This window comes from Anneissia japonica, unplaced genomic scaffold (assembly GCF_011630105.1).
Source record: "Anneissia japonica isolate Jap-2015-1 unplaced genomic scaffold, ASM1163010v1 scaffold1511_len2985839_cov193, whole genome shotgun sequence".
NCBI classification, from domain to species: Eukaryota; Metazoa; Echinodermata; class Crinoidea; order Comatulida; family Comatulidae; genus Anneissia; species Anneissia japonica.
In genome coordinates, this window is record NW_022685291.1 from 861,892 (window position 1) to 888,339 (window position 26,448).

Consider the following 26,448-nt stretch of genomic DNA (forward strand, 5'->3'; position numbering starts at 1 on the left):
TATCAAAGCAGCTCTCTATACTGTATCCTGTATGTTATTAAATCTAGCAAATTTAAAATAAAGCCAGGCTGTAGCGGAAAAAAAAATGTTTGATATATTGTACAACTGACTTTTCTAAGACAAAATAAGTGTGTTTGATGGGAACAGATAATGAGATACAGATTTTTGAATATTTAAAAACTGGGGATGGGGGAGGTGGGGGAGGGAAAGGGTGTACCAACCCTTTTGTACACTTTTTTTTCATCATTTTCTGTCAAATTAAAGAAACAAAACAAAAAACGTGATTAGGCCTAGTTGCATTTTTTTTTTTATGAAGAATCAATGCTGTATGAAGAATACTAAATTTGCTAGATTTCCAGTGAGCATACCAATTATGATGCTGCCAGGTCATGGCTAGCCTAGTAGAGGTAAACTATTGATTGGACTCCCTGACTGAGTGTGATGAGAAGTGGCCACATTTCACCACCACCAGCCAAGGAACCAAACCTGTCTTCCAAAGTTTGAGTTTTATGGATTGGAATGTCCTAGGCCTAGCCCAGACTCCCTGGTCTAGCCTCGTCCATTAATATTGCTGTACTATGAGGCTATTTAGCTACCTACCGGACAGATGTATGCCTACGGCCTAGGCTTCTTCTACTCTACCTAGCCTACGCCGGCACACCGGCCTAGGCTAGACAGATAGTGTTGGTCTTGGTGTGGCGAATAGGCCTAGGCCCTAGACCTGGCTGGGCCCAGCATAGTTTGGCTAGGCTAGGTAGTATCGCCTACAATTCGACATTTGATAATAGTATAACAACTGAGGTATTAGAAACACACAAAAGGTTAATATTTTTAAATACCTAACAAATACGGCAGCACAAACATAAACAACAGACAGTCGAAATGCTCGTCGGCTAGGCTACGTTACGCTGTGTTTTTTCACTGTTCAAAATGCTTCGAAGTCGAGCGAGGCACGGCGAGAGCGCCATCAGGAGGTTGTCAGCCAATTGAATTTCGCTGATCGATTGTTACTGATATACTGATTCAGAAAAACCAAAAATAAATTTTCCTTTACTTTTTTCCCGCTAATTTCATACTGCACCCAGGCTATGTGCACTCAACCGGTTTGTGTATCATGCATCATCGTCATTATCATCATCATCATCATCATCATTGTTAACTCATCATAATCATCATCATCATTATCATCATCATCGTCATCTGAATCGTCGTCTTCATGACATCATCCATCATCATCATAATCCTTCATCAGTGAAACCTCATCCACCGTCGGTCGTCGGCGACATCGAATCGGCGTTGGCATTATCATCATCCGATCATCATCATATGACATCATCACCACAATCCTCCCTTCTGACAATGACGATAATGATAATGACGATGATGATAATGACGATGATGATCCTGAATATGATCAAAATGATATTAGGCGCGATGGCGACAACGACTTCGAAAACGATGATATGATGTTGATGATGATGATGACAAAGATGATCATGAATATGATCATGATAATGACGGCAACAACGTCGTCAAACTCGATAACGACAATGGCGATGTTAAACACAATCCCATCATCATACATAATTATCATCACACAATCAGGGGTCCCAATTTCCGGGATACCCGCGAGTGACTCGCAAGAATCTCCCGGAAATTAAACCATCTCTGCAAATTCCTAATACATTTTGCATGTTTTCACTGCTTTATTACCGTATCAATTTTCTCGTGGGAGTCAGTGCCGATGGGTATCACTATGTGCAGCGAAATAAAATTAGGCCTAAATGTGTTAAAAAAGCTCATTAACCAGATCAGTGGCGGATTCAAGGGAGGGGGAAGCCGGCCCGAGCACCCTAAATATTTAAAAATCATTAAAAAAATGGAGTAGAAATTAAAATTATATTCGAATTTAAATGTGTAAGAGGGCCATTTCCGGACATTTAGAGGTGCCATAATCATAAATTTTCTTAACTAAGTTCCAACCATATTGGCAGTGGCAAATTCAAGGGTGAAGCCCAGCCGGCCCGCCACCTTACCCGAAGTTGTTAATAGTTTAAATGATTTTTTGTTCTAGAGTGGATTTTTTATATGCCATTAATAATAGAATCAACCTTAAAATACGATTTTACCATGACGCCACTGGCGAAAAAGTAACAAAAGATCGTGTAAATAGCGCCACGTAGGGTATCCACCGCGTATGATCTTTGCATGTATGCTGTAACCATGGCTGTAAATTGTGATTGTTACAGCATGCACGCAAAGATCGTACGCGGCGGATGCCCTACGTGGCGCTATTTACACGATCTTTAGTTACTTTTCGCCAGTGACGTCATGGTAAAATCGTATAATCGCCTATAACTTCATAAAAAAATAGCCAAAAAACGATTTTAAGGTTGATTCTATTATTAATGGCATATCAAAAATCCACTCTAGAACAAAAAATCATTTAAACTATTAACAACTTCTATATTCTCGATCTTCAGATGTAGTATGGTCGTAGATATGGCAAACTTTTTTGTACCTTGTCTAAAATGATGATTCGAATGAAACAAATTTATATTTGGCCAATTAGCACACTCACCGCCGGCCACGAAAAATGGAAATTTCAGAAGAAAATAATGTTGATTTATTTTTATTTTTTGGCCTACCATGTTGTTTAATACGACAAATAATAAATTTAAAGTGTTAAAAATGTTGTATATCGCAGGGAAATATGCAAAGGAGCGGAAATCAAGCTTTAAGTAGCAAAAATCTAATGATGGTCACCGAATGGGTATTTTATAAACCGAGAGAAAAAAAGGAAAACAGATAGGAAAATTCATAACTGTGAGTGAGGGGACATAATCTTATAAACATTTGCACTATATTTGGGGTTTACATTTCTTCTAATAAAAAAAAAAATACAAAAACACAAAAAGAACAAAGTCATTCTAATCTAAAAGAACAAGATTGCACACTGTCAAAAAAAAATATATGATCATATGCTAAGGTCTGCTAAGAGAAGCTCATCCGACTTTAAAGGACGTTCCGCCCTTTTTCTGGAGGTTCCCCCAGCCCGCCCGTTCATTTTTTTTATCTAGTGATGCTAAATCAATAGAGGAACGTTGGTCCCTGCAAAAGGTCACGGGGGGCCCTGATTTTCACTACAAAATAAGAAAGAAAGGGGGAAAGAAAAAGATAAAAGAAATGAAAATCGTAGGATAGAAAAGGAAAAGAATAAGAAAAAGACATAAGAAAGAAATGGAATGGAAAGGAAACATAAGAGAGAAAAGGAGAGACTAAAACAGAAAATGAAACATAGAAACAAAAGGAAACATAAGAAAGGAAAAAAAGAAGAACAGGAAACATAAGAAAGAATAAGAAAAAGATAAGATAAGATTATTGTTGTTATTATTATTATTATTATTATTATTATTATTATTATTATTATTATTATTATTATTATTATTATTATTATTAATAGGCATATTATATTATTATAATTCCCCAGTAAACGGAAAGCTGAATATTCATAGATTCTTCTTATATAAAATATATTTATTTAAACAATATTTTGTGAGGGTGGTCCATCCAGCCTGAGCTGATCAATTGGGACCCTCAGTACATACAATTAGAACATAAGTATAAAAATTAAACTTGATCTTTAACATAAAGAAATTAATTTAATTAAACCAGAATATGAATTCCCATTGGATGAAAAAAAATCACCATCAAAACACTAATTTCAATATTGAATGAACAATCCTGTCTAGGCATTATGCCCGCAAAAATGCGAAGCTTTGGTATTGGCTTCCGCCATTGTCAGAGGTCTGGAAGCCCTGGCCTTAAGAAAAAAAAAATGGTTCTTGTGGGAATCGAACACACAACCACCGGTTTTGCTATTCATTATCCACCATCAAATAAACTGCCTTAAAAAAGACAAATAAAAAAACAAATTGGTTCGTGTGGGAATCGAACACACAACCACCAGGTTTGCTATTCATTATCCACCATCAAATAAACTGCCTTAAAAAAGACAAATAAAAAAACAAATTGGTTCGTGTGGGAATCGAACACACAACCTCCAGGTTTGCTATTCATTATCCACCATCATATAAACTGCCTTAAAAAAAAGAAAAAAAAAAAAAAAAAAAAAAAAAAAAAATTGGTTCGTGTGGGAATCGAACCCACAACCACCAGGTTTGCTATTCATTATTAACCATCAACTATACTGCCTTTAAAAAAAAATTGGTTTGTGTGAGAATCGAACACACAACCTCCAGGTTTACTATTCATTATCCATTAACTAAACTGCCTTAAAAAAAAAAAAAAAAAAAAAAAAAAAAAAATTGGTTCGTGTGGGAATTGAACACACAACCACCAGGTTTCACGTAACATGATTAGTCTATTGTTTTTCTAATTTGCATAATAAATTGTTCAAACATTTTTGTCTATTTAAAAAGAAGTGCGTGAGTTATGGAGATGGTAGCAATCAAAAATCGATTATAAATTTAATTCTACATTTTTAGACAAAAAAATAAACCCTCTTGGCCCACGGCCCATTTTTGACACCATGACCATGCATAATATTAACCTGCAGTGTATATATACTAAGAATTTTTTCTAGTAGGGTCGGAGTTGACTAACTGGTACTTGGTGTGGTGCTAGGTTTATCGCATTTATGGTTTAGGGGCCGCGGTTTACCTCCCTCCGTTTAGTCATGCTGGATCATGGGTAGTAAACTCGGCGATCGTGGGCTCGATTCCCACACGGGGCAAGTTTTTTTTTTTAATTTTTTTTTTTATTTATTATTTATTTACTTTTTTGAACGTTGTGGGTTCGATTCCCACACGAGCCAGTATTTTTTTTTTTTTTTTTTTTTGTTTTTTAGGGATTTTTTTTTAAGGCAGTTTAGTTGCTGGTGGGTAATGAATAGCAAACATGGAGGTTGTGTGTTGGATTCCCACACGAACCAATTATTTTCCTTTAAGGCAGTTTAGTTGATGGTGGATAACGAATGTATTGTACTCGTTGATGACGTCGCGAAATAACAACAAACAACAACAACGTGTCATGTCCGAGCCTAGGCCGTCATGGAAGCTCACTGCCTCCTAGTGTGTAATTCATGTTGCCCAACTGCAGACGAAAAGATTACAATCTTTTTAGAGATAAGCTGAAAAAAGTTTTAGACAGTGCCCATCAATGGAAGGATAATACTGAGGAATGGAAGTTAGCATGGCTGTAAATTGTGATTGTTACCGCATGCACGCAAAGATCGTACGTGGCGGATACTCTACGCGGTGGATACCCTACGCGGCGCTATTTACACGATCTTTTGTTACTTTTTCGCCAGTGACGTCATGGTAAAATCGTATATAATCGCCTATAACTTCATAAAAAAATAGCCAAAAAACGATTTTAAGTTTGATTCTATTATTAATGGCATATCAAAAATCCACTCTAGAACAAAAAATCAACTTCTATATTCTCGATCTTCAGATGTAGTATAATCGTAGATATGGCAAACTTTTTTGTACCTTGTCTAAAATGATGATTCGAATGAAACAATTTATATTTGGCCAATTAGCACACTCACCGCCGGCCACGAAAAATGGCAATTTCAGAAGAAAATAATGTTGCTTTATTTTTATTTTTTGGCCTACCATGTTGTTTAATACGACAAATAATAAATTTAAAGTGTTAAAAATGTTGTATATCGCAGGAAAATATGCAACAACGACGTGTCATGTCCGAGCCTAGGCCGTCATGGAAGCTCACTGCCTCCTAGTGTGTAATTCATGTTGAGCCAACTGCAGACGAAAAGATTACAATCTTTTTAGAGATAAGATGAAAAAAGTTTTAGACAGTGCCCATCAATGGAAGGATAATACTGTGGAATGGAAGTTAGCATGGCTGTAAATTGTGATTGTTACAGCATGCACGCAAAGATCGTACGTGGCGGATACTCTACGTGGCGGATACTCTACGCGGCGCTATTTACACGATCTTTTGTTACTTTTTCGCCAGTGACGTCATGGTAAAATCGTATATAATCGCCTATAACTTCATAAAAAATATCCAAAAAACGATTTTAAGTTTGATTCTATTATTAATGGCATATCAAAAATCCACTCTAGAACAAAAAATCAACTTCTATATTCTCGATCTTCTGATGTAGTATGGTCGTAGATATGGCAAACTTTTTTGTAGCTTGTCTAAAATGACGATTCGAATGAAACAAATTCATATTTGGCCAATTAGCACACTCACCGCCGGCCACGAAAAATGGCAATTTCAGAAGAAAATAATGTTGCTTTATTTTTATTTTTTGGCCTATCATGTTGTTTAATACGACAAATAATAAATTTAAAGTGTTAAAAATGTTGTATATCGCAGGGAAATATGCAACAACGACGTGTCATGTCCGAGCCTAGGCCGTCATGGAAGCTCACTGCCTCCTAGTGTGTAATTCATGTTGAGCCAACTGCAGACGAAAAGATTACAATCTTTTTAGAGATAAGATGAAAAAAGTTTTAGACAGTGCCCATCAATGGAAGGATAATACTGAGGAATGGAAGTTAGCATGACTGTAAATTGTGATTGTTACAGCATGCACGCCAAGATCGTACGTGGCGGATACTCTACGCGGTGGATACCCTACGCGGCGCTATTTACACGATCTTTTGTTACTTTTTCGCCAGTGACGTCATGGTAAAATCGTATATAATCGCCTATAACTTCAAAAAATAGCCAAAAAACGATTCTAAGGTTGATTCTATTATTAATGGCATATCAAAAATCCACCCCTCTAGAACAAAAAAACCATTTTGCTAGTTCTCTTAAAGTGAGAACAGGGAACAATTATGTTTATCGCCCTCTATGTGAGCTAAAAAAACAACACAGAAGCATGGACATGTTTACATTTGAAAGAAGATTGTCGACTCGCATTATTTCTTTTCTGTGATTTTATGTCGGTCTGCAGACGGTGACATTAAAAAACATTCAGAAGCCAAAGCTGTTCAAGACCTCATGAAGCAAACTGTAAGTCACCACACATTCTTCCTACATTGGGCTGTCTGCGCACGTGGGAGGCCTAACTTTTCATCTGGCAGGTGAAAAGTTAGGCCTCCCACACACTGTCATCTCAAAATGGATGGATGGGCTATATCGGGCTCCAGAGCAGAGGTTTGTCGAAGCATGGTCGAATTGAGAAGAACGTTGATTTGCCTTCTTCACCTCCCTCCCTACTGCCGTGACTATGCTATTTGCTTCTTATGACAACAGGTGACTAAGGCCAATCAATGGGCGATAGACATTTTAAGAGTGGGTAGGAGAAAGATAATTAAGAGTGGATTTTAAGGATAGAAAAGTGGGATAATTAAAGTGTGGGTGGAGGGCCATGAAATTAGCTTCAGACTGGGTGGAAAACTTCAAGCAAGGCTGGCCAGTGGCCCAGCCCACCATCCCTGGATTATGTTATGTCACTATAACTGGTCAAACCGATTAAAGCCGGGTACACACTGTGCGTGACGGCGATGTGACGGCGAACGCACGCAACAGCGAGGAACCAACGGATTGCTTTTTTAATGAGGATCTGTTCAGACTGCCACTGACAATCGGCAGACAGCGTTACGTCGTCTATCGCTCGCCGGAAGCAGAGGTGGATTCATTGTGCGAATGGTCGTACAACGCAGTAAGTGCCCGGCTTTACACATGCGTACAACTTTCGGCTTGTCATTCTCTTTAAATAGGCTCTGTGTATTTTCCAGGTATCGTCCCTTGAAATAATGTGAGATGGCAAACAGAATTAAAAGGTATTTTGAAGAGGTAGATTCCGATGATGCAGATGATTATGTGGAGAGTGAAAGTGAATGGCGTCAAGGATGGGAAGCCTCCAGTTCTTCTCTAACTGAGTTTACACCCAAGTCTATGCAATCCATCAGTGGCCTCCAGTCTACATCCGGTATTTAATATGATTCTCACATTTTGATATTCTTATGCTTACAAGAATAACAATTCTTGATATAATCTCTTACTAAAAGCGTTGTATTCTTCTTGTCAGCATCATCTTCTAGGTGGAAGCATCATTGTGATTATTTTCAAGCATCACTGTATTCATCATCCATAGCATAGATCATCATCATCATTATCAAAATCATCATTTTCAACATCACTCATAATTAGCTGCACCACTTACAACATCAAATAATGATGTCATGATCATCATCATGTTACATGTATATAAATAAGATTATTTCCATCATTCATAAATTAATTACCTATTATCATCATCGTCGCCGTCATCGTGTCACAATCATTATTTCATTATTATCAATGTCATCAACATCTCAATGTCATCATCATTATTGTCATCATTAAACTGTACAAATATTATTGTTTTTTGAAATATAGTAATTTAATTATTTTCAGTCTCTGAACATAAACGAACAATAATTCACATTGACATTGACTGCTTCTATGCTCAAGTGGAGATGATTCTTGACCCAGCCCTTCGAGATAAACCACTAGGTAAGACAAGATTGATAAACAGAATTGTTGTACGGTAATCAGTAGGCACCATTTTTGACACACAAGAGACATTGATTTGACTCCTCTAGTGGAAAATTTTTTCCATCCCTTTCCATCCAATGGATCTTGCCAGAGTGTCAGTCAAACCAATCTGACCAATCAGAACAAGGCTAGAAATATATGCATGTGTCTATCAAGCAGATATTTAGGTACAGTACACTTCGCTATTTTGCGAGACCTTAGCAAAACATCCAAGCAGCTTAGCAGAACATTCTGTACCTGAAAAACGCCAAGTGAAATTCTACTGCTCATTTTTTGTTCTGTTTTTTAGGAATCCAACAGAAGAATATTGTTGTTACTTGTAATTATGTTGCTAGAGGACGCGGAATTTCTAAGTTGAGTTATGTGAATGATGCGGTAAAGTTGTGTCCTGAGTTGGTTCTTGTCAGTGGAGAAGATTTAACCAAGTATAGAAAGATGTCGTACAAGGTTACAGGTATTATGTCTGTTTGTCTCGGGGGTAGATTCAGAGATATCCGAAAGGGAGGGGGGATAACACTACCCGAGGTGGAAATTTTTGGTTTCTAGATGCCTGGAAATAACCTCTAATACGTTTTGGGGTGATCAACAATTTCTTTTTCTTTCTTTCTTTTTTTTTTACTCTCCAAAACGGGGAGGCAGGGGCTGACCTGACCCCCTAAATCTGCCCCCCCCCCCAATCCGCCCCTGTGTCTTTCTAGTATCTTCACATGGTTATGACAGTCAGACCTCTTGTAAATTTTATCCTCATTTTTAAAAATTATTGAACATGAAACCTTAGGAAAAATTCATTAAACAGAATTTAATATGCTTTATCAGTATTTCATAGTCATAAATAAATAAAAAATACTGTATTAATGGTATATATTAATTTTTCAGATTATTTCCTCAAATTCTGCCCTCTTGTTGAAAGACTTGGCTTTGACGAAAACTTTATTGATGTTACGGACCTCGTCAAAAGTAGGCAAATGACTGGGAAAGTATGTGATGTCGAAGGTCATACATATTCTGAATCATCTGACGAAAAAGGTAATTGTAGGCCTATTTTTTTTAGTTTCTACTCTTTACTTGTTTATTTTAAATATTCAAGTCTGTATTGAGCAAATAATCTTGGATGCTAAAAAAACAAATTGGCAGTGGCACATGGAGAAATATATTCTCCTGTTGGACTGTTGGTATTGTCAATTTTACTAAAGTATAACAAGTAGATTCCAAAATGGCAGCCATGACCAATTGTTCTTCAAATCATGCATCCACTTGGAAAATTGAAATTTTTTACCCTTATAATGTTAATTTCATTTACATTTCTTCCAAGTTCCCAGAATACATTGTCTTTGCGGTTGTTATCAGAGATTAGCCATTGGATCACAAATTGCTTCTGAGCTGAGGTCTGGCTTAAAAGATAGTCTAGGTTTGACCTGCTGTGCTGGTATTGCACACAACAAACTTCTTTCAAAGTTAGTGGCTGGAACGCACAAGCCTAATCAGCAGACGGTACTTTTCCCCCATCAAGCGGATGAGATGATGCTTTCTTTGAAAAATATTAAGCAGATTCCAGGTACAGTATGGTGTACATATATTTTGACCCAAAATCAATGACAATAAATTACAAACTCAAAAGCTGTATAATGAGTAGTCCAAAGATATCCTCTGTACATGAATGCAGAACATCACATGTAATCATAGAGATCACACCAAGGGCCTGATTTGTAGTGGACATGTCTATCATGTGCACACATAGAGATAACTAGAGTAGTAAACAATCTCCGGTAAGGTTAAAAGGAATTTTTCATAGAAAAAATTATTGTTTTGTAGTGTATTCCAACACTATATAAAAATATGTTGTATACCCTCAGGGATCATGATTTTTAAAGACTTCGTACAAATCTTTTCCATCTTCTAGGAATAGGCAGCAGCATGTCAAAAAGGTTAGCTGCAATGGGGATAGTCTCTGTTCAACAACTACGTTCAGCTCAACTAAACTGTATTCAACAAGAGTTAGGAGCCCAACTTGCTGGTATTATCTTAAATTTGAGCCATGGGCGTGACCCTACTCCTGTTGTCCAAACCGGTGCACCACAAGTAGGTTAATTTAAATAATATTGTCACGGGCAATGATTTTGAATTTTTTTTCCAATGATATTTCAAATAACAGCACTGTATGCTTTTCACTTTATTACTAGTGGGACTCAACCCAGTTCATATTCGTTCTTATTCTCAAGTGTTAATTTCATTGTGGACGAAATGGTGACTATATGTTTGACCAGCTCTGCATTATGCTGAAAAGATCAATAAACATGTTGGAAAGTTCAGTGCCTCCTCGATCCGTGTTTATAATGTTCATTAAAAGGACGTTTATGTTTTTTTCAGTCTTTGAGTGAAGAGGACTCCTTTAAAAAATGTAATTCAGTTGAAGATGCTCGAAATCGATCTAGAAAACTCATTAGAAGTCTCCTCCGAAGGTACTGAATTAGATTATTGCCATTCTTATAATGGCATTCATTAAGAAAATATTTAATTTCTAATCAAATAATAATAGAGTGTAATGATAATTTAAAAAAAAATTCTTCATTGTGGTTATACAAGTTAAGAAATGTTTTTTTTAAAGGTTAAAAGAGGATGGCAGAGTTCCTCATACACTACGTGTTGCCATTCGCAAGTTCTCTTTACCAAAGCAATGGACTAGAGAAAATCGCCAGTGTGCATTGCCCGAAAGCATTCTGCAAAATGCCAACCTAGGTGAGTTTGATATTATACACTGCTAGTAAATACATAGTATAAATTATAATTTCATAACAATTTTGATTTCATGTCATTAAAATTTTTATTTTAAAGATGATGACACTGTCACTGAGAAGCTTCTGGATGTTGCCATGCAACTGTTTATCAAGTTAGTAGATACCTCAAAACCATTCCATCTTACTCTCATCAGCATTTGTTTCACAAAATTAGAAGATCACTTAAAGAAACCATCAATTGTTACATACTTTAAGAGGTTTGCGAAGGAACAAGGGTGTCAAGAAGCAGATGGATCAAAGGATCTACGTCACAAAGTGCTTGATAGTTCTGTCAGTGTCAATCATGAAAGAAATCAGGATGGGAATGTTGTTCTTCAGACAGCAGAAAAATTGTATACAAAGAAAAAACTCAGAATCGATAGCTGGATGGCTGGGAATTCTGCCGAAACCAAGAACACTTTGCAGATCACTGATAGCAGAAAACAGAGAATGCCAGATCAGAAACAGGAACTAAAAACAGAAATTAATCTTGGAGATAAGTTGCAGAACAAAGTGATGTTCGCAAGTGATGAAAGTGTGGAGAAGAATGCTAATAGTTTTTTTGGAAGTAGGGGATTCAATTCAGAACCTCTATTATCTTTAAAACATTCAATGACTACAGAAGGCACGAAAAAACAGCAAAGTGCTCTATCTGAAAATCCAGAAAATATAGAATTACCACCAGATGTTGATCCCTCTGTCTTTGTTGAGTTGCCACTCTCAGTCCAAAGAGAGTTGGTTGAGAATTGGAAAAGGGAGAAATCAAGATGTAGTAAAACAGAACCACCAAGAACAAGCAATATTAAACCAAAGGGAACCAAAAAAAGCATAAAAGATTTCTTTGCTACAAAGTAGACACTCTGTACATTTATTATCAAAACTTACTGTATATATACATACTACAAGGCGATACTACTTGTCAATTGGGGGCATTTTTATCGGGGTCATTTTTTCCTGGGCCATTTTCAGGGGTGGCGCCAGGATTTGCCCGACGGGGGGACGGGGGGGGGGCGTGGGCGAGGCTCGATTAAAAAATAATATGTAGAAAATACATATAATTTTTTTTCTCCCCGCCGAATTATGCTTTTTCTCCCCGACGGGGGCCCTGCCACCCCCTCTGGCGTCACCCCTGGCCATTTTTACCTACATTCGAGCTGTACATACGCTCTATGAAACATAGTATAGCAGCCGTCAATTAAATACAAATACTGTATATAATCAGTTGAACTGTCACTGCAGCATCATTTGGTTCAACTTGTTATTTTTTAATTTAAGGATTCTTTAAAGTAAAGGTGTGATAATCAGCAGAAACTTGTTTTCTTTTGTGTCCAACTAGTTAGAATAACAGGGTTCGAATTTCCCGACAGCAATTGTTGTAGAAAGAGCCTTCCATTGCTGTGGTAAATACCAGGCTTAACAACCAACATTTTACTGTCAAGCTGCCTAACCAACTGTAGGCCTAGGTATCCTTAAAAATGAAACTCAAAATAGAATAAAAACTGTGATTGTTGCTGTGGAAGAATAATTGCATTTTGAAGAAATTCAAACCCTGGATAACTAACTTCGTAATGAGTTCAAACAATATTAAGATACCCCTATAATGACCAGTTTCAAAAAAAGTATGTCACCTCACCCTAACCAGAGGTATCAGGCTTAGTCAATACTTTACTGGATTCCAAAGAGAAGCCCTGTAAGAGATCCATGCTAAATACTGTAAATACTCGAATAAGCGCCGCACCAAACCCAAAATTGTATTTTGCCCTGTGTGTAGTCAAACACAGAGAAACAGGGTTTTGAATACAATACAGTGTTAAAATGAATTAACAACACAATAAAGACAGTTATTTACGATGACGTAGGACCTATGATAGGCCTACAGAACTACGAGAATACGCAAGATAGGTAACATGGGAACGGGCATGGAAAGGGCTACGCCAATATTTTTTTTAAAGCAACGCCCTTGAATAAGCGCCCAACTAAAGCATCCAAAAATTTTATAATTGCAGTGGCGCTTATTCAAGCATTTATGGTATTTTGGTTTTTATTGGCCGCTGAGATGTCTATTTTTTTCATGTATTTACACGGATACGCCTTCACACTGGGAGAGTCGCTCAATTTTCCCTTCTATGTATCTGCTAAACATGTGGATCATGTATAAGAAACTCCCTATCTTTTTCAGTCCACTGTTCAATGATTCTCCTTCAGTTTAATGAGTAGTGTATAGAAGGTATTGCTGTGTTCATTCCTTAAATTTCCAGTCCTGTCTGCACATCGGACATTGTTGATGCACTTGTTGCGATTGTAGCCACTTCAGAATGCAATGCATATGAAATACATGGGAACACTGGCCCCACACTGAAAGGAAATACAATAATGGTTGACATAATTTAAAACACAAAATTTCTTTATAAATAGGTTATACAGTAATCATTAACGTTTATCAAACCTAGCTGTCAACAGACTTTGTGGTCTAGCAACCAGCATGGCAGGCTAGTCATATTTCTAACTAGTAACAACACTATTGTATACTGTAAGTCAGTGGTGATGTCATCACTTCCTTTTGCACTGAATTTTCCCATTCCTGACTGATAACTATATCGATATAGTAGTGCCTCCAATTTTTTGCATCTCGTGTGCAAAAACCTCATACAGTAGCTTGTGTGATTTACTACAGTACATCGTGATGGAATATTTTGATTGCTAGGCCAGCAAACCTAACAAGTTTTGCTCTACGGCGCTTGTTAACACGAATGAAGCCTAGACCGTCCTACTTGTAGACCTGGCGTAGAAAGGTATAATGGTTATGAGATAACAAGGTAGTTGACTTATAAAAGAACTGAAAAAATAAGGTAACGCTGCAATAATTCAGAATAATGTTTACAATACGTTTTAATCTATTAAACAAATGTCAGGATGTTATGCCTACATGTAAGCCTACAGGTACCTAATAACCCCTAATAAACTTCATTAGCCATAATCAATTTATTCATCTCCATAACGCCAAGTATCGTGAAGAGCTGTGCGAAGAGTGTCAGTGTATGTGCTAATTGGTACTACTAAGAAATCATTCTAATACTCGCAACTAATGTACATGCATAGTGATCACTGAGCAACTAGTACTTTGATGGATTTATGATATAGGGCCTATAGCAACCGCTCTTTTTTTTAATTTATTTTTTAAAATTTCATTTATTAAGCACTTAGCACTTTGACAAAAGGACATCAACATTACAAGAATTCAAAACACCAAAATCACAAAGAAAAAACACCGGACTATAACCTTACTAATACAAATACCTGCACTGGTATAATCAGCATTTATTAATCATTAATAGGAGATTTCGACTGCACGAAGAGGGTAAGACATAGAACGTAATGACGTCACCAAAAGTCATCTGCGCATGCCAGAACGTCGCATGGATTCTAGGACGCAATTTGGCAAAATCTACGTATGCAGAGTACGTAGGATGCTGGTCACGCATGAGTGATTCCGTTCTAGCATTGCGTCGTCGAACAAGTCGAAAGCTCCCTAATATGTAATATCTAGACAAAAAATAGTTCATCCACACAATATTTTAAGACATGAAGAAAATGTATGACTGAAATTTTATTTGCCAAAATAACAAGTTTACATGCACATATAAATTAATATAAATTATATATTAATATAATAAAATTACTTTAAAGCAATGGAAGTAGGTAAACAAAGTGAAGGTGGATGTGGGTTCTAGCAAAATAAATATTATAAAATGCAACACTATACTTTTAGTGTTATTTATATATGTAAAATCTGTGCCCATGAAACATGAATATTAATTAACTACTGTAAATTAATTAAATCTTTAATTTACCACTACTTAATGAGGGCAGTGTCTAAAGAGAACAAGCACACTAAACTTATGAAACTGTATAGCTTCTTTGATAGCACTATCAATTACTGTAGCTCATTACAACATTAAAAACAAAATACCAATAAGTGTGATGAATATTATAAATGCCCTCAACTGTGAGCATTATAATACTTGGAATAAATTTATCAACTGTATATTAATCACTGGATGACAATTTGAATGCTTAAAATCTACATTCACCAGTATTGTGCTTAACATAAAAAAATCTTGCATCCTTGACAAGGTGGTTACTCAAACAAACACCTGTGTACAGAAATGTATTCAGCTCAAACGACAATAACGCAAGAAGATACCAAGATCAAGTACCTTATACCTACTCAAATGTGTCTGTATGTTCATAGATATCAAAAATTGCTAAATGAGAAGTGAAACTGCCTATAGGTACATTAGTACTGGTTGATTATTCTTATTCTTAGAGATATATGCAGTACTAGTAGTGTATGGACTACAGCATACCTAGTGGTATACTGTACAGATTTGAAGGACCCATATCAAGAGTGATGGCTTGAGACTTACCCATTCATGTAAGCTGCCATTTAGCATTTTATGCTCAACATTAATATTTATGTACAGGTGATATCACCTGATTCATTAAAAATATCAATAATTATTATTATTAAACCAAACCATCATTTCTGGATATGGATAACTGTGCACCAGGAAAATCGATACCTGCATCACAACAGAGTAATTATTAAAATTAATAACAGACTCGTTCATGTGAGCATATTTATGACTAAATTATTTTCCTTGTAACTCCTGGGGCTCCTGATGCAAGTGTCTGTATTAATATGCAGAGTACACAAAGGTGTTTTATCAACAACAAATAAAATAATCCTCAAAAAAAAAATTCTGTAAGTAATACTTCATAAAACTGTAATATTATGGACAATTATACCAAGGTGTGATTCTAAAAGAGAAATGTTTTAAAGCCAGTTATTCACAATTAAGATATATTTTAATTTAACTATAAAATATTTAAATGTAATTTGTACAGTATAAAAGCAATTACTGCAAACAACTACTGTAATTATAAAGCTAATGAGAATTTTGAGAGCTCTAGATAAGATATTTTGTTGACATTCGTCTTTCGACTAAAAATACACATTCCTCTGCTTCTACACTGTCTTGTCTCAGCACAGAGAATAATAATAAACTACTCTACATACAATTATACAGCCACAGGCAAAAAAAAAATCTTATTTTATATCTACGAAAGTTAACATTAAATCAGATTATTACTTATTTTGTTTATTATAATATATAATACTGTACATTAAAAATATTTTTTAAAAATTATTCTTCAACATAACAAATGGTATTTTACAGACTTTATAGCTAAATTTGATTTTATCATCCAAGTTTATAATAAGTTACAACAGTCCAGGAAGGTTTTGTTTTAACCAAGGCCAAGTTAAAAAAAAAACTGGCTTTTTCTAACTTTTCATAAAAAGAAAGACCTTTCTAGTTGTGGTGATAACCGTGATAACACCATTTAATAGAGGAGAGAACATGCCAGCAAAATGCACAAATCAGTGATACATTGTGTTTACAAAAAAAGGCAAGCATGATTTTTATATTAGAAAAAAATATACAAAAAATGAATACTGTAAATATTTTTTTAAAAGAATAAAAATTAGGCAGCAGAAAAAAAGGTGACTTACAGATGTGAGAAACTATTGATTTTTAAATTGGCCTTACAGATATGCCAGTACTGTAGTATTCTTAAAAATAATTCTAGTTCTTGTTCAAGCTAGGATTGAAATAACACCGCTTCAAATTGGTATATAAATACATTTCGTCTTGTATTTTTCTTCCTTTTGTCTTGTAAATTCAGATAATTCAGAGTGTCTTTATACCAATAAACGAAAAATACATAAATATGTTTGTAGTTTTGCAGTTTGTTTTTAAATTATGAAATTACACTATTAAAAAAAAAAATTAGATTGAACCAGAATTTTAAATTCATTTTATGTATATGGGCATCAGATTTTTACTCCAAGACTGTAATCTGCATGCTTCATAAACATCGGATCTCTAGATGTTTACTCTAAGCTTCAATGTCAGTATTTGTGTGATAATATCAACGTAAATCTTTAGTACAGTGTGAAATAACCGCACTTTCAACTTTCAGAAAAGAGTCATACTGCTCATGCCCGATATGCTCTAAATATCGTCTGACTGTTGATAGAGCAATCAGAGTTTCTGTTGGACTGGGAACATGTGATACATCAGCTCGCTCTTTCCTTGGAGATACTTTGGAAGCAATGTTTGGTCCACTTTGGCGAACAAAGCTACTAACACCATTCACATCTTCAGCTGTAGTGCCTGACAGATGCCCATAATCCACATGCCCAGCTGAGGTTCCTTGCTGATGCTCAGAAGACATATTTATTGGTGTGTATGACTTTCGACGTACAAGTGTCCTTTTCAGCAGACTACTATTACCGTAGTAGTCATTGAGGCCATCAGAAGCATCACTTTCAACAACGTCCTCACCAGAAGCTGGTTCTAAATGGTCTCTAAGTTGATGAGCTTCATGTCTGTTATTTATCAATCTTCTTCCACTCCTACGTGGACGGTGTTCTCTATCAGACTCTCCTTCAGCATTTGTCACAAGATCAACAAACTCTTCTTCTACCCCTTGCAAGTTGTTATCAGATGGTAGCAAACAAATGGATTCATATTGACTACTGGTATTTTGATTGAATGTCTGATCTTCACCAATCACTTCCACTGTGCCAATGTTATCATCGATGGCAACATAGCAAGAGAACTCGGCAGAACTCATTCCTTCTGGAGTAATATCTTCATCATTGGCATTAGTATGGAGAGTATCCTCTTGTAATTCATGATTCCCAAGACCAGTTTTGGCAAAAGCTTTCTTAATGGTTTCTTGGCTCACATTCTTCCAAGCAGTATGAATCATATGAGCAGAATCCAGAAGATCCACATTGTAAGCAATGGCTTGACTGATAGCTTTAGAAAACATATCTCCTCCACTCTTCATTGACAGCAAAATCCTCTCCACAATTTGCCTTCTGTAATACTTCTTGAAAGCTGCTGTAATTCCATGATCTAAGGGATGCGCCATTGTTTCTGATTGTGGAAGTTTGATTAAGTTAATATTCTTTAATGACACATTGACAGACGATGCTGCAGTAAGTTGCACAATCAATGAAACCTTGCGATTCTGGATTGACAATGATTCATCAAATTGTTGCACCCATTCTGTAAAAATGCCAGGGGACATGCACGTGTCCTCACTACTGACATAGGTAACAGGAATATTATTAATTCCTTTAAAACAATCACGAGATCCTTCATCTTGACCAATCACCCACACTTCTGTCTTATCTGATCCTGACATATTTGTTGCAAGAACAACAGATATAATTTCCCATGGATTCTTTTCTGCAGAAGTTGCTTCATACTTACACCCAGACATTTTCTGGGGCAAGGCACGATAGTACAGCGCCACTGTACCGATAAAATATATATCATTATCTTCATATTTCAGTAATAAAGACTGCATTGTTACTTCTTGGTTAGCGTTGGAATTCTCTTGAGTTGTGTAACCTGCTGACTGAGTGTTCTTATTTATGTCTTGCCGAGAATGATCTTGGTAATAATTTATTTGTGGGACGGTGTGATTCCTAGTTCCTTCGTAAATGGACAGACTGGGTTGATGACTACTTGAGGCACTGTTATCAACACTGTTAAACCCCAGTGAGTTTTCAAACGGAAGTCTCATTAGATTAATTTTATGAACAGCTGCCCAATTTTGTAGCCAGAATCTTGAAGGTTTGAAGTCCATTCTGCCAATGTTTTTTGCAATAAGACATGCTTGTTTCATTAATAATTCCCTCGATGGAAGAATTTTTTTATGTGAAGAATCATGAAACCAAGCAAGAAGACCTTCCTCAACATCCTGATATCTCCTCCGCCGAATTTTCTTCTGGTCAGGGTTCTTGTTATTTCTCCACGCTGTCAACAAAGTCTTTTTCTGCTTTGCAATGCGAAATATCTGCAATTTTGAGATACCAAACAGATCTGCAATTTCTTTAGCTGAACGGTTATGCTCCAAAGCTTCAATTATCTCAAGTTTTTGTTTCACGGTTAAAATCTTTCGCCGCTTAACAACAACCAGTCCTTGGAAATGACTTTTTTTCCTAGTTGCCATCGTAAACAAATATAGCGTATCTTTGTTGGTCCTTCTTAATATGGTTGTCTTTTGCAACTTTCTACAGAAACTGTGAAGACAAAATGTGAAGTAACTGTAGTTCTATGGACTTGCGAATGACTGCTAATGGGTCCAACAGCACTCTCTATAGGGTATATGAGTGATCTTCCAAAAGTTTAGACTCCAGTCCAGCATGATGTTTCTTAGTGTTTCTGGGCCTCACAGATATTTAAAATGTCCCGCATGCATGGCTTCATAGACAAACTACTTAGGCTACTTGATCACATTCATGATTGAGATAAAAACATACACAAAAAATATGTGAGGTGTCATTCTTTTGGAATTTGTGAGAACTCTGATAAAATTGGATGGATCCGAATGACTCTATACTCAACTTTCAACCCAAAAACAATTTTAATTATATAAAAATTTAATATCTTTTTTTTAGTGACATATTAACCAAAACCACATTAATAGTGTCACCATTCACAAAATATTAACTTACCTAGAGGGCAGTCATCACCTGGCATTTTACAGTCTGGACAACATCCATCAAATGGCATTCGACAGATACCACAATTATCATCATTCGCCACCCAGCGCCATGTTGCTACTCCTGTCCAACTAAAACAATGGAAGAATACAAAGTTTATTAATTGATTAAAGATTAGTGGTAAGCATATTCACTCAACAGTACTAAATTATAATGTATAATTGCATGCAATTATTAATTAGCCTGTTTTTACTTTGTAGACTTACCCTTTTTAATACAGCACACAGTAGCAAATATAGATCAAGAAGCACATGGAAATGGTTGGACAAATATGGAAAGAAAGAAAAACCTCATTATTATTTATACAGTAATTTTATATAATAATAAAATTCACTATAACATTACAGTACAAAAAGTTAGTCTGGTATTCTTTCTAGGAAAATGACCGGTATAGACCCCTTGCAATGTTTACATTGCACCTGGCTGAAACGCTGGCGGCGCCCTAACTGGAGGCAGAAAGGCTATCTTAATACACTGTATGGGTTAATAAATATATTTATTTTTGTTGTGCCAAAAATATAAAAACTATAGGATGAAAATCTCATATGATATATTAACATATATTAGGAATTGACAACAAAAATAAAAAGTGTATATCCAAATAAATTAAAATAAATAAATACTAGTCTACCTAATACAAGGCCTAGTAGTAGTAATAAGCCTACCCTAGATAGCCTGGCCTAGCAGACCCAGTCCCACCACCAGGCCTTGATTTTTTCTGCCTGGTGGGCCTAGCTAGCCGCCTGATAAAATAGACTGCTAAATCAATAGTGTACATAATATTATTGCATCTCAGAAAGATCATTTGTTTAACTAAACACATCGCTTACTTTTGACAGTTACTTTCATCCCAAATTGTAAAAAGAAAGTATTTTGTTTAACCCTTCAAACTCCAACTCCTTTCCCTTTTTCTGGACTATACTGTAGATGGTTAATGAATAAAATAGAACAGCTGCGGCCCCACTCTCCTCGATTTGAACAGTCCGCGACAGACCATAAAACATTACCACTGTCTTGGTGCAATGATTTTTAAAAATTATTATTTTTTATTTCAAAAAGAAAATTTTGACTCTGAATATAGATGTAATACCAATATAATAGTCAGTGCTTTTTAAAATACTGTATACCTATCAATAGGGTCCGGCCGTTCAATTACGGTCCATAAATTACATGTAGGCCTACACTTAACTTTTCTCTTTAATAATATTTTCATTATTATCAAAATAAATAGAAATATTTTGAATAATATTAATATAATTTAATTATTTTTAATTGGTAATACTAGTCATTTTATTGGTATTGAGAAAAAAGAATAAAATGTATTAAAATTGTTTAACTTAATAGGTTCTATGTAGTACGAGCCAGAAATGGCGGCCTCCACAAAACAAAGTCGAGTCAATGTAAACAAGACAATTTGCGAACCAAAATATAAGAATGTTTGAATTTACATATTTACAGCTTGTCATTTTGGATCGAAAAGTCGTCACATCGTTATTTGCTTGACAAATTGTTAAATAATTCATTTATATATATCCTCCAGGGCTTCTTACAATCTTAGACCTAGCTAGGTAGGCTAGGCCTAGGCCTATTTTTTCTCCACCTGACACCAGTTGAGTCGAGGTGCTGCTAGCTTATGCCTGCCTTGGCTAAAGGAAAAGGCCAAGGCTGAAATACCATGAATTATTGAATTGTTATATCTGTATAGGATTGTCTGCAAGAAAGTGAAGCTTATAAACATTTCCAGGCTCAAATGCAGTAAATAATAATATTGTAAACCTGATTGAATAATGGAGTTTCCGACGTTCAATTATCCAAAAACATGGCGAAGAACTGCTGATAACATCCCTAGACTTTGTGATGATTATGGTTGTTATGGAGCTGTCAGTATTACCAAGACTTCTGCTACTAGTAAGAGAAAGGACTACGATGATACAAAACAATCTGATTACAAATTTAAATTTAAACGGATTTGTGGAAAACATAGCAATTGTAACTACATTGCTACATCTTCAACTCTGCCATTGCTTCATCCAGATGAAGGTAATGCTGCTGGGATTAATTTATAAAGATTTTTTTACAAGATCTTATTTCAATAGGGAGCTATCGATTTGTTCGACGATGTGACACAAGAACAGAATCACTCATGCGTGACTGTGCTACTGAGTATCCTATGTTCTCTGCATACGTAGATGTGGCCAAATTGCGTCCAGAATCAACACACAACCAGGAGAACTTAACGTTCTTGCATGCGAAGATGGCTCTTAGTTGCGTCATTACGTTTTACGTCCTACTGTCGTCGTGCAATTGAAAGATCCTTAATATCTTTCTCAGAACTTACAGCAATACCAGTCTAAAAAGTAGAAACATGTTTCCAAATGCTGATCAATAGTTGTGCAACTGTCTTGAATTTCATTTACTTACTATTAATAGATCAAACCTTAAACCACTCAAGCTGATGTCATTAAATATTCCTAATAAGTTTTTTTTTTTATATTATATGGCATTGGCTATGGTTACACCAGTCTTCAACGAAAATCCTACTTCTGATTAGATGTTTTTTTTTAATCCAATCCATACATAAACATGTAATCAGAATTAGGAATTACTGTAACAGCAATAACTACTGCCTATTATTTATTTTTATATTGGGTGAGCGCAGACCTCTGGATTTGACTTCACCTACCTTCAGCTTATTCAATATTTCTTATTTGTTTTTCAGATCCAGGAATACCAGATGTGTCAATTAAGGATCTCTTTCAGAACAGGTCAAAAAATAGAAGGCAGCCAACCAGAGTCAACCGAGCTGCACAGCAGGTATCTAGAGAATCCTTGTATTTTTTTGAAGTTTTTTTTTAAATTTTTATTTGAATTTGATATTTTTATTATTATACAAAGATCGACAAACCTTCCTTAAAAATTTATTGCAATCTCCGTCTCTGATACCTAAGGTAGTTTTTTCTATAATTTATACAAAAAGAACAACAGAAGAAAACTTTTAATTGAAATACAGTATAATACAATTTACAGTACAAGTACATACAAACTGGTACTTTTACCATAAGTTTCAAAAATGTGTAATTATGACAATTTATTAAAAGTTCACCTTGAAGAAGATAAATACTGCTTTGGCCTTCCTTTGTTTCTTGATGTTTCCACTATCACCTGCATATACAATAATTCATTTTCTAGGCTGCCTACTTTGTTAGGAAATATCCCGAGATTGCATTTGAAAGCAGTCAGACTCTGCTAAAAGGCTGTTTCAGAACAAGAAACATGAAGCGAAAGAAGAAGGTAAGACACCAAATTTCAGTCTGTACTGTACTATTACACTGTACATGCATATTTTTTATTTTGTGTTTTGATTTTGATATACTCCATTTATTCATAGCCAGTTATTACCAATAACAATAATTGATTCTGATTTTGATGGGTTAACAATATATATCCAAACTACATACACGTACTATGATTCCTCTAAAAAAACTCACCTAATGAACACATCATCCTCTGCTGGTGAAAGCAAGTGAATAAAATATTATTTGTCTCTCAATATAAAAAAGTACTTCCGCTTTTATTTTTTCAGGCATACAGTCATAAATACAAAGACTCACTGGTACCCTTGGTGATTGGAAACATCAAGGCCAAAAAGTCATATGAGCTGTTTGGTGATGTACTTTATGATATACAACCTGATTTACTTCAGTCATTGTTACACGAAGAAATTGAATCCCTGTCTAAAAAAATTGTAAGTCTTATTGAAAATGTGCATGGTTCTCCACTTTGAATAAAAAATGATGTTGTCTTACGTGACTACTTGCAAAGTAACCTGTATATACAAGGTTGGTAGTGAATTGGTGCAAAAGGCTTCTTCCCCGCTGGTGGTCAAGCGCTGCTAAGCGGTGTCTTATGATGATATGTACAATTACAGAAAACTTTATTGTCATAAATATACAAGGTAAAACTATGACATTTTCCTTCCTTATTGCCTTAAAAATGGAAAGACTTTGCAACTTGGTGGTCACTGCAGTGGTGATGATAACATTTTGTAGCCTCTCTGACTCTCATTTGTCTTATTATTGTGTGCTTGTACTCAGGTAAACTATCCATTATACTGTGGTGGTTGTATTACTTACCAGCAAATGAGCAAGCAGTTTGGGATCATTGTCAGTGCTTGTGGTCCACCAATGGATGTGCTCAGTATCCTTTTTATATACAATTATGATCTACAATGACTTTGAATACAAGAAAATGTGGACACCACAATATTGGCATGTAGCACTTGGATTTCTATATTGCTATCAAGAGTACTGCATCTTGAACACTACTCCATACTTTAATAGTTCAAATGCATCGGGAGAATGTGTACAAATGTGGAGCGCTGCTGGATAGTACACAAACTGACGCAGACATAACAAGTTAAACCTGGTTTCCATAAAATCCCTACAGGGTCGCTATAGCAACCACTAAGGTCTGGTTTCCTTAAAATCGTTACACTGTCGCTACAGTGTTTTCAGCACAATCATTGTACTGCATAGCAGTCTCCGCTGCAATCGGGAATGTTCCCCGATTCGACCGACCAATCAGCATCACCAAAAGCTGTCCGCCATAGCATGTAGCTATTGTATGAAAAGCAAGCTTAACCATAGAAATTCCAGGGACAGGATTGAATACAACCACTGTAAAGTGGACATAGGTTTATCATTTGAATAATGTTATTACTGAAAGGAAAACCTATGGGTGATTTTCTAGGCCGAAATAACATTTTAATGATATATCTTAAGTTGTGTTTGCATTGTTGACAAAATATTTACTCAGTACTGACTGGCATTTACAGTAGACTGTTATAACTTTGTCACATGAAATAAGCCTAGGGTTTGATTTTTCCTTAAAAGAGAATTTCAGAAATACAACCAATAGTAATTGAGAAAACATCTAATTCAGTTTCATCATCATCAAAGCAATCTAATCCCTCAGATGTTGAAACTGTGATGGCATCCCAAAATATCCCTACCACATCTACTAAAACATCTGAAGATGTTTCTTTTGTATCTTCATCAACAACTTCAAAATCTCCTGCTTTACCCTCAAAGACATTGCCAAGTACCCCTCCATTGTCACCTATAGCATCTCAAAATCCATTGGCACCCTCTGCCACTGATGCTACAAGACCCTCAACATTAAAAGATGAAGATGTTGATTATACAATAGTCACCGAGGAAGACCCACATCTGATTGCTCTTCAAGGCGTTATCAGACAAATCACGTCCAGCAGGACATCAACTCAAGGTAAAATTCTGCACCATCTGTCTGCACACCTAGTAATATTGTAATAATTTACACTTGCACTAAATATACCTCGTTTGATTTAAACAAAATGTAGAAACAAAATTATACAAGTTTTTGAAGTATATTTATTGTTTTTTTTGGCTAAGATGCTCACCCTCATATCCAGAATTCCTGAGTTTAATCCTGCCTAAAATTTCATAATTGTTTTTCTCAAACAAAACATCCCCAAGCCTCATAAAGAAGTAGTCAGAGATGTAGAGTATTAAGGGTTCCAAATGGTCACTGTTTGTCACTAGATAATCACTGTTACACATGGCGTATGGTTCTTGAGGTTCCCACTTGAGTCAGTTGACTGAAGTGGCGTACTTCCTCAAAAGACTGACTTGACTTACGTGTGTACAAGTAACCTCTCTTACAAGTGATCCTCCTCCATTCGCGCAGAAACGACCGACATCTGATAGTTTTCTTTTTTTTTTGCTTCTAATTTTTTGTTGTTATACCTGTTTGTAAGCATGGTGAATATCAATAAACTGAATTTAGCCATGGTGTGAACCGTTTCAATAAACTGTATTTTATAGATGGTGAAATGTTGAATGCATCAATTTTGTAATATTATTACTTTGTCAGTGTTATTATTTTTTGTTGGTAGAAATTGTTTACATAGGAATAAGAACTGACTATCACTGCCACATCATCACAACAGAATATACTGGTGACCAGCTGACCTTTCAGATTCTACACACGGTTGAATTTCAGTATCAACTCACATACATTGCATTAAGGTATGTACGAATATATAACCTTGTATTAATATTATCCATGTAAAATCGTGGGTTATTATCCCAAAATTTGTTTATTTTGCAGTCCATTTATTCCTGGTGAGTGTGTTGTAACATTAGAAAATGGTGGAATTGATTTAATTACAAGCAATAAAGGGTAAGTTTAGGCTTGAATTGAACTTCATAACATCGCTTTCTATCAATACCAATCAAATCTAATTAGATCGACAATCAGACATGATAAATATGAATTATACAATTATAAAAATTATACAATTAAAAAACATTAGGTCATGTAATAAATGGGGTAGGTAGTACTAATGTATACATAGGTCAAAACAAAACAGACATTTTAATGGAAGGCTTAACCAAGTTGTTTTTTCCGTTTCATTTTACTTTGCTATTTGGTACG

General features: G+C 35.6%; 4 protein-coding genes across 4 annotated transcripts in view; 2 read left to right on the top strand and 2 right to left on the bottom strand.

Annotated features, from left to right (window-relative positions):
- LOC117109963 (cytosolic carboxypeptidase 1-like) overlaps nt 1-960 on the bottom strand; it is a 38,100-nt gene extending 37,140 nt beyond the window's left edge. Inside the window, exon 1 of the mRNA XM_033252495.1 lies at nt 840-960. The gene's annotated coding sequence lies outside the window, so the exon portion shown is untranslated. The remainder of the gene's footprint in view (nt 1-839) is intronic.
- A 5,901-nt stretch (nt 961-6,861) lies between these two features.
- LOC117109999 (DNA polymerase iota-like) lies at nt 6,862-12,635 on the top strand. The gene is made up of 10 exons (XM_033252538.1): nt 6,862-7,020; nt 7,749-7,942; nt 8,410-8,508; nt 8,840-9,004; nt 9,427-9,576; nt 9,863-10,105; nt 10,451-10,629; nt 10,918-11,009; nt 11,156-11,286; nt 11,383-12,635. Exons 2-10 carry the CDS (start codon nt 7,774-7,776, stop codon nt 12,177-12,179), a joined length of 2,025 nt encoding a protein of 674 aa, XP_033108429.1. The 5' UTR covers nt 6,862-7,020; nt 7,749-7,773; the 3' UTR covers nt 12,180-12,635.
- Nucleotides 12,636-14,918: 2,283 nt separating this feature from the next.
- LOC117109992 (tigger transposable element-derived protein 4-like) lies at nt 14,919-20,044 on the bottom strand. The gene is made up of 2 exons (XM_033252526.1): nt 19,924-20,044; nt 14,919-19,488 (listed from the first exon to the last, which is right to left on the bottom strand). The coding sequence occupies exon 2, from the start codon at nt 19,416-19,418 to the stop codon at nt 17,319-17,321; it is 2,100 nt and encodes a 699-aa protein (XP_033108417.1). The 5' UTR covers nt 19,419-19,488; nt 19,924-20,044; the 3' UTR covers nt 14,919-17,318.
- A 1,267-nt stretch (nt 20,045-21,311) lies between these two features.
- LOC117110007 overlaps nt 21,312-26,448 on the top strand; it is a gene marked incomplete in the record, with an annotated part of 10,396 nt that continues 5,259 nt past the window's right edge. The window contains 8 exon segments of the mRNA XM_033252550.1: nt 21,312-22,011; nt 22,691-22,785; nt 23,161-23,262; nt 23,555-23,716; nt 24,066-24,168; nt 24,874-25,257; nt 25,907-26,039; nt 26,122-26,193. Coding sequence (XP_033108441.1) covers nt 21,759-22,011; nt 22,691-22,785; nt 23,161-23,262; nt 23,555-23,716; nt 24,066-24,168; nt 24,874-25,257; nt 25,907-26,039; nt 26,122-26,193 — 1,304 coding nt within the window.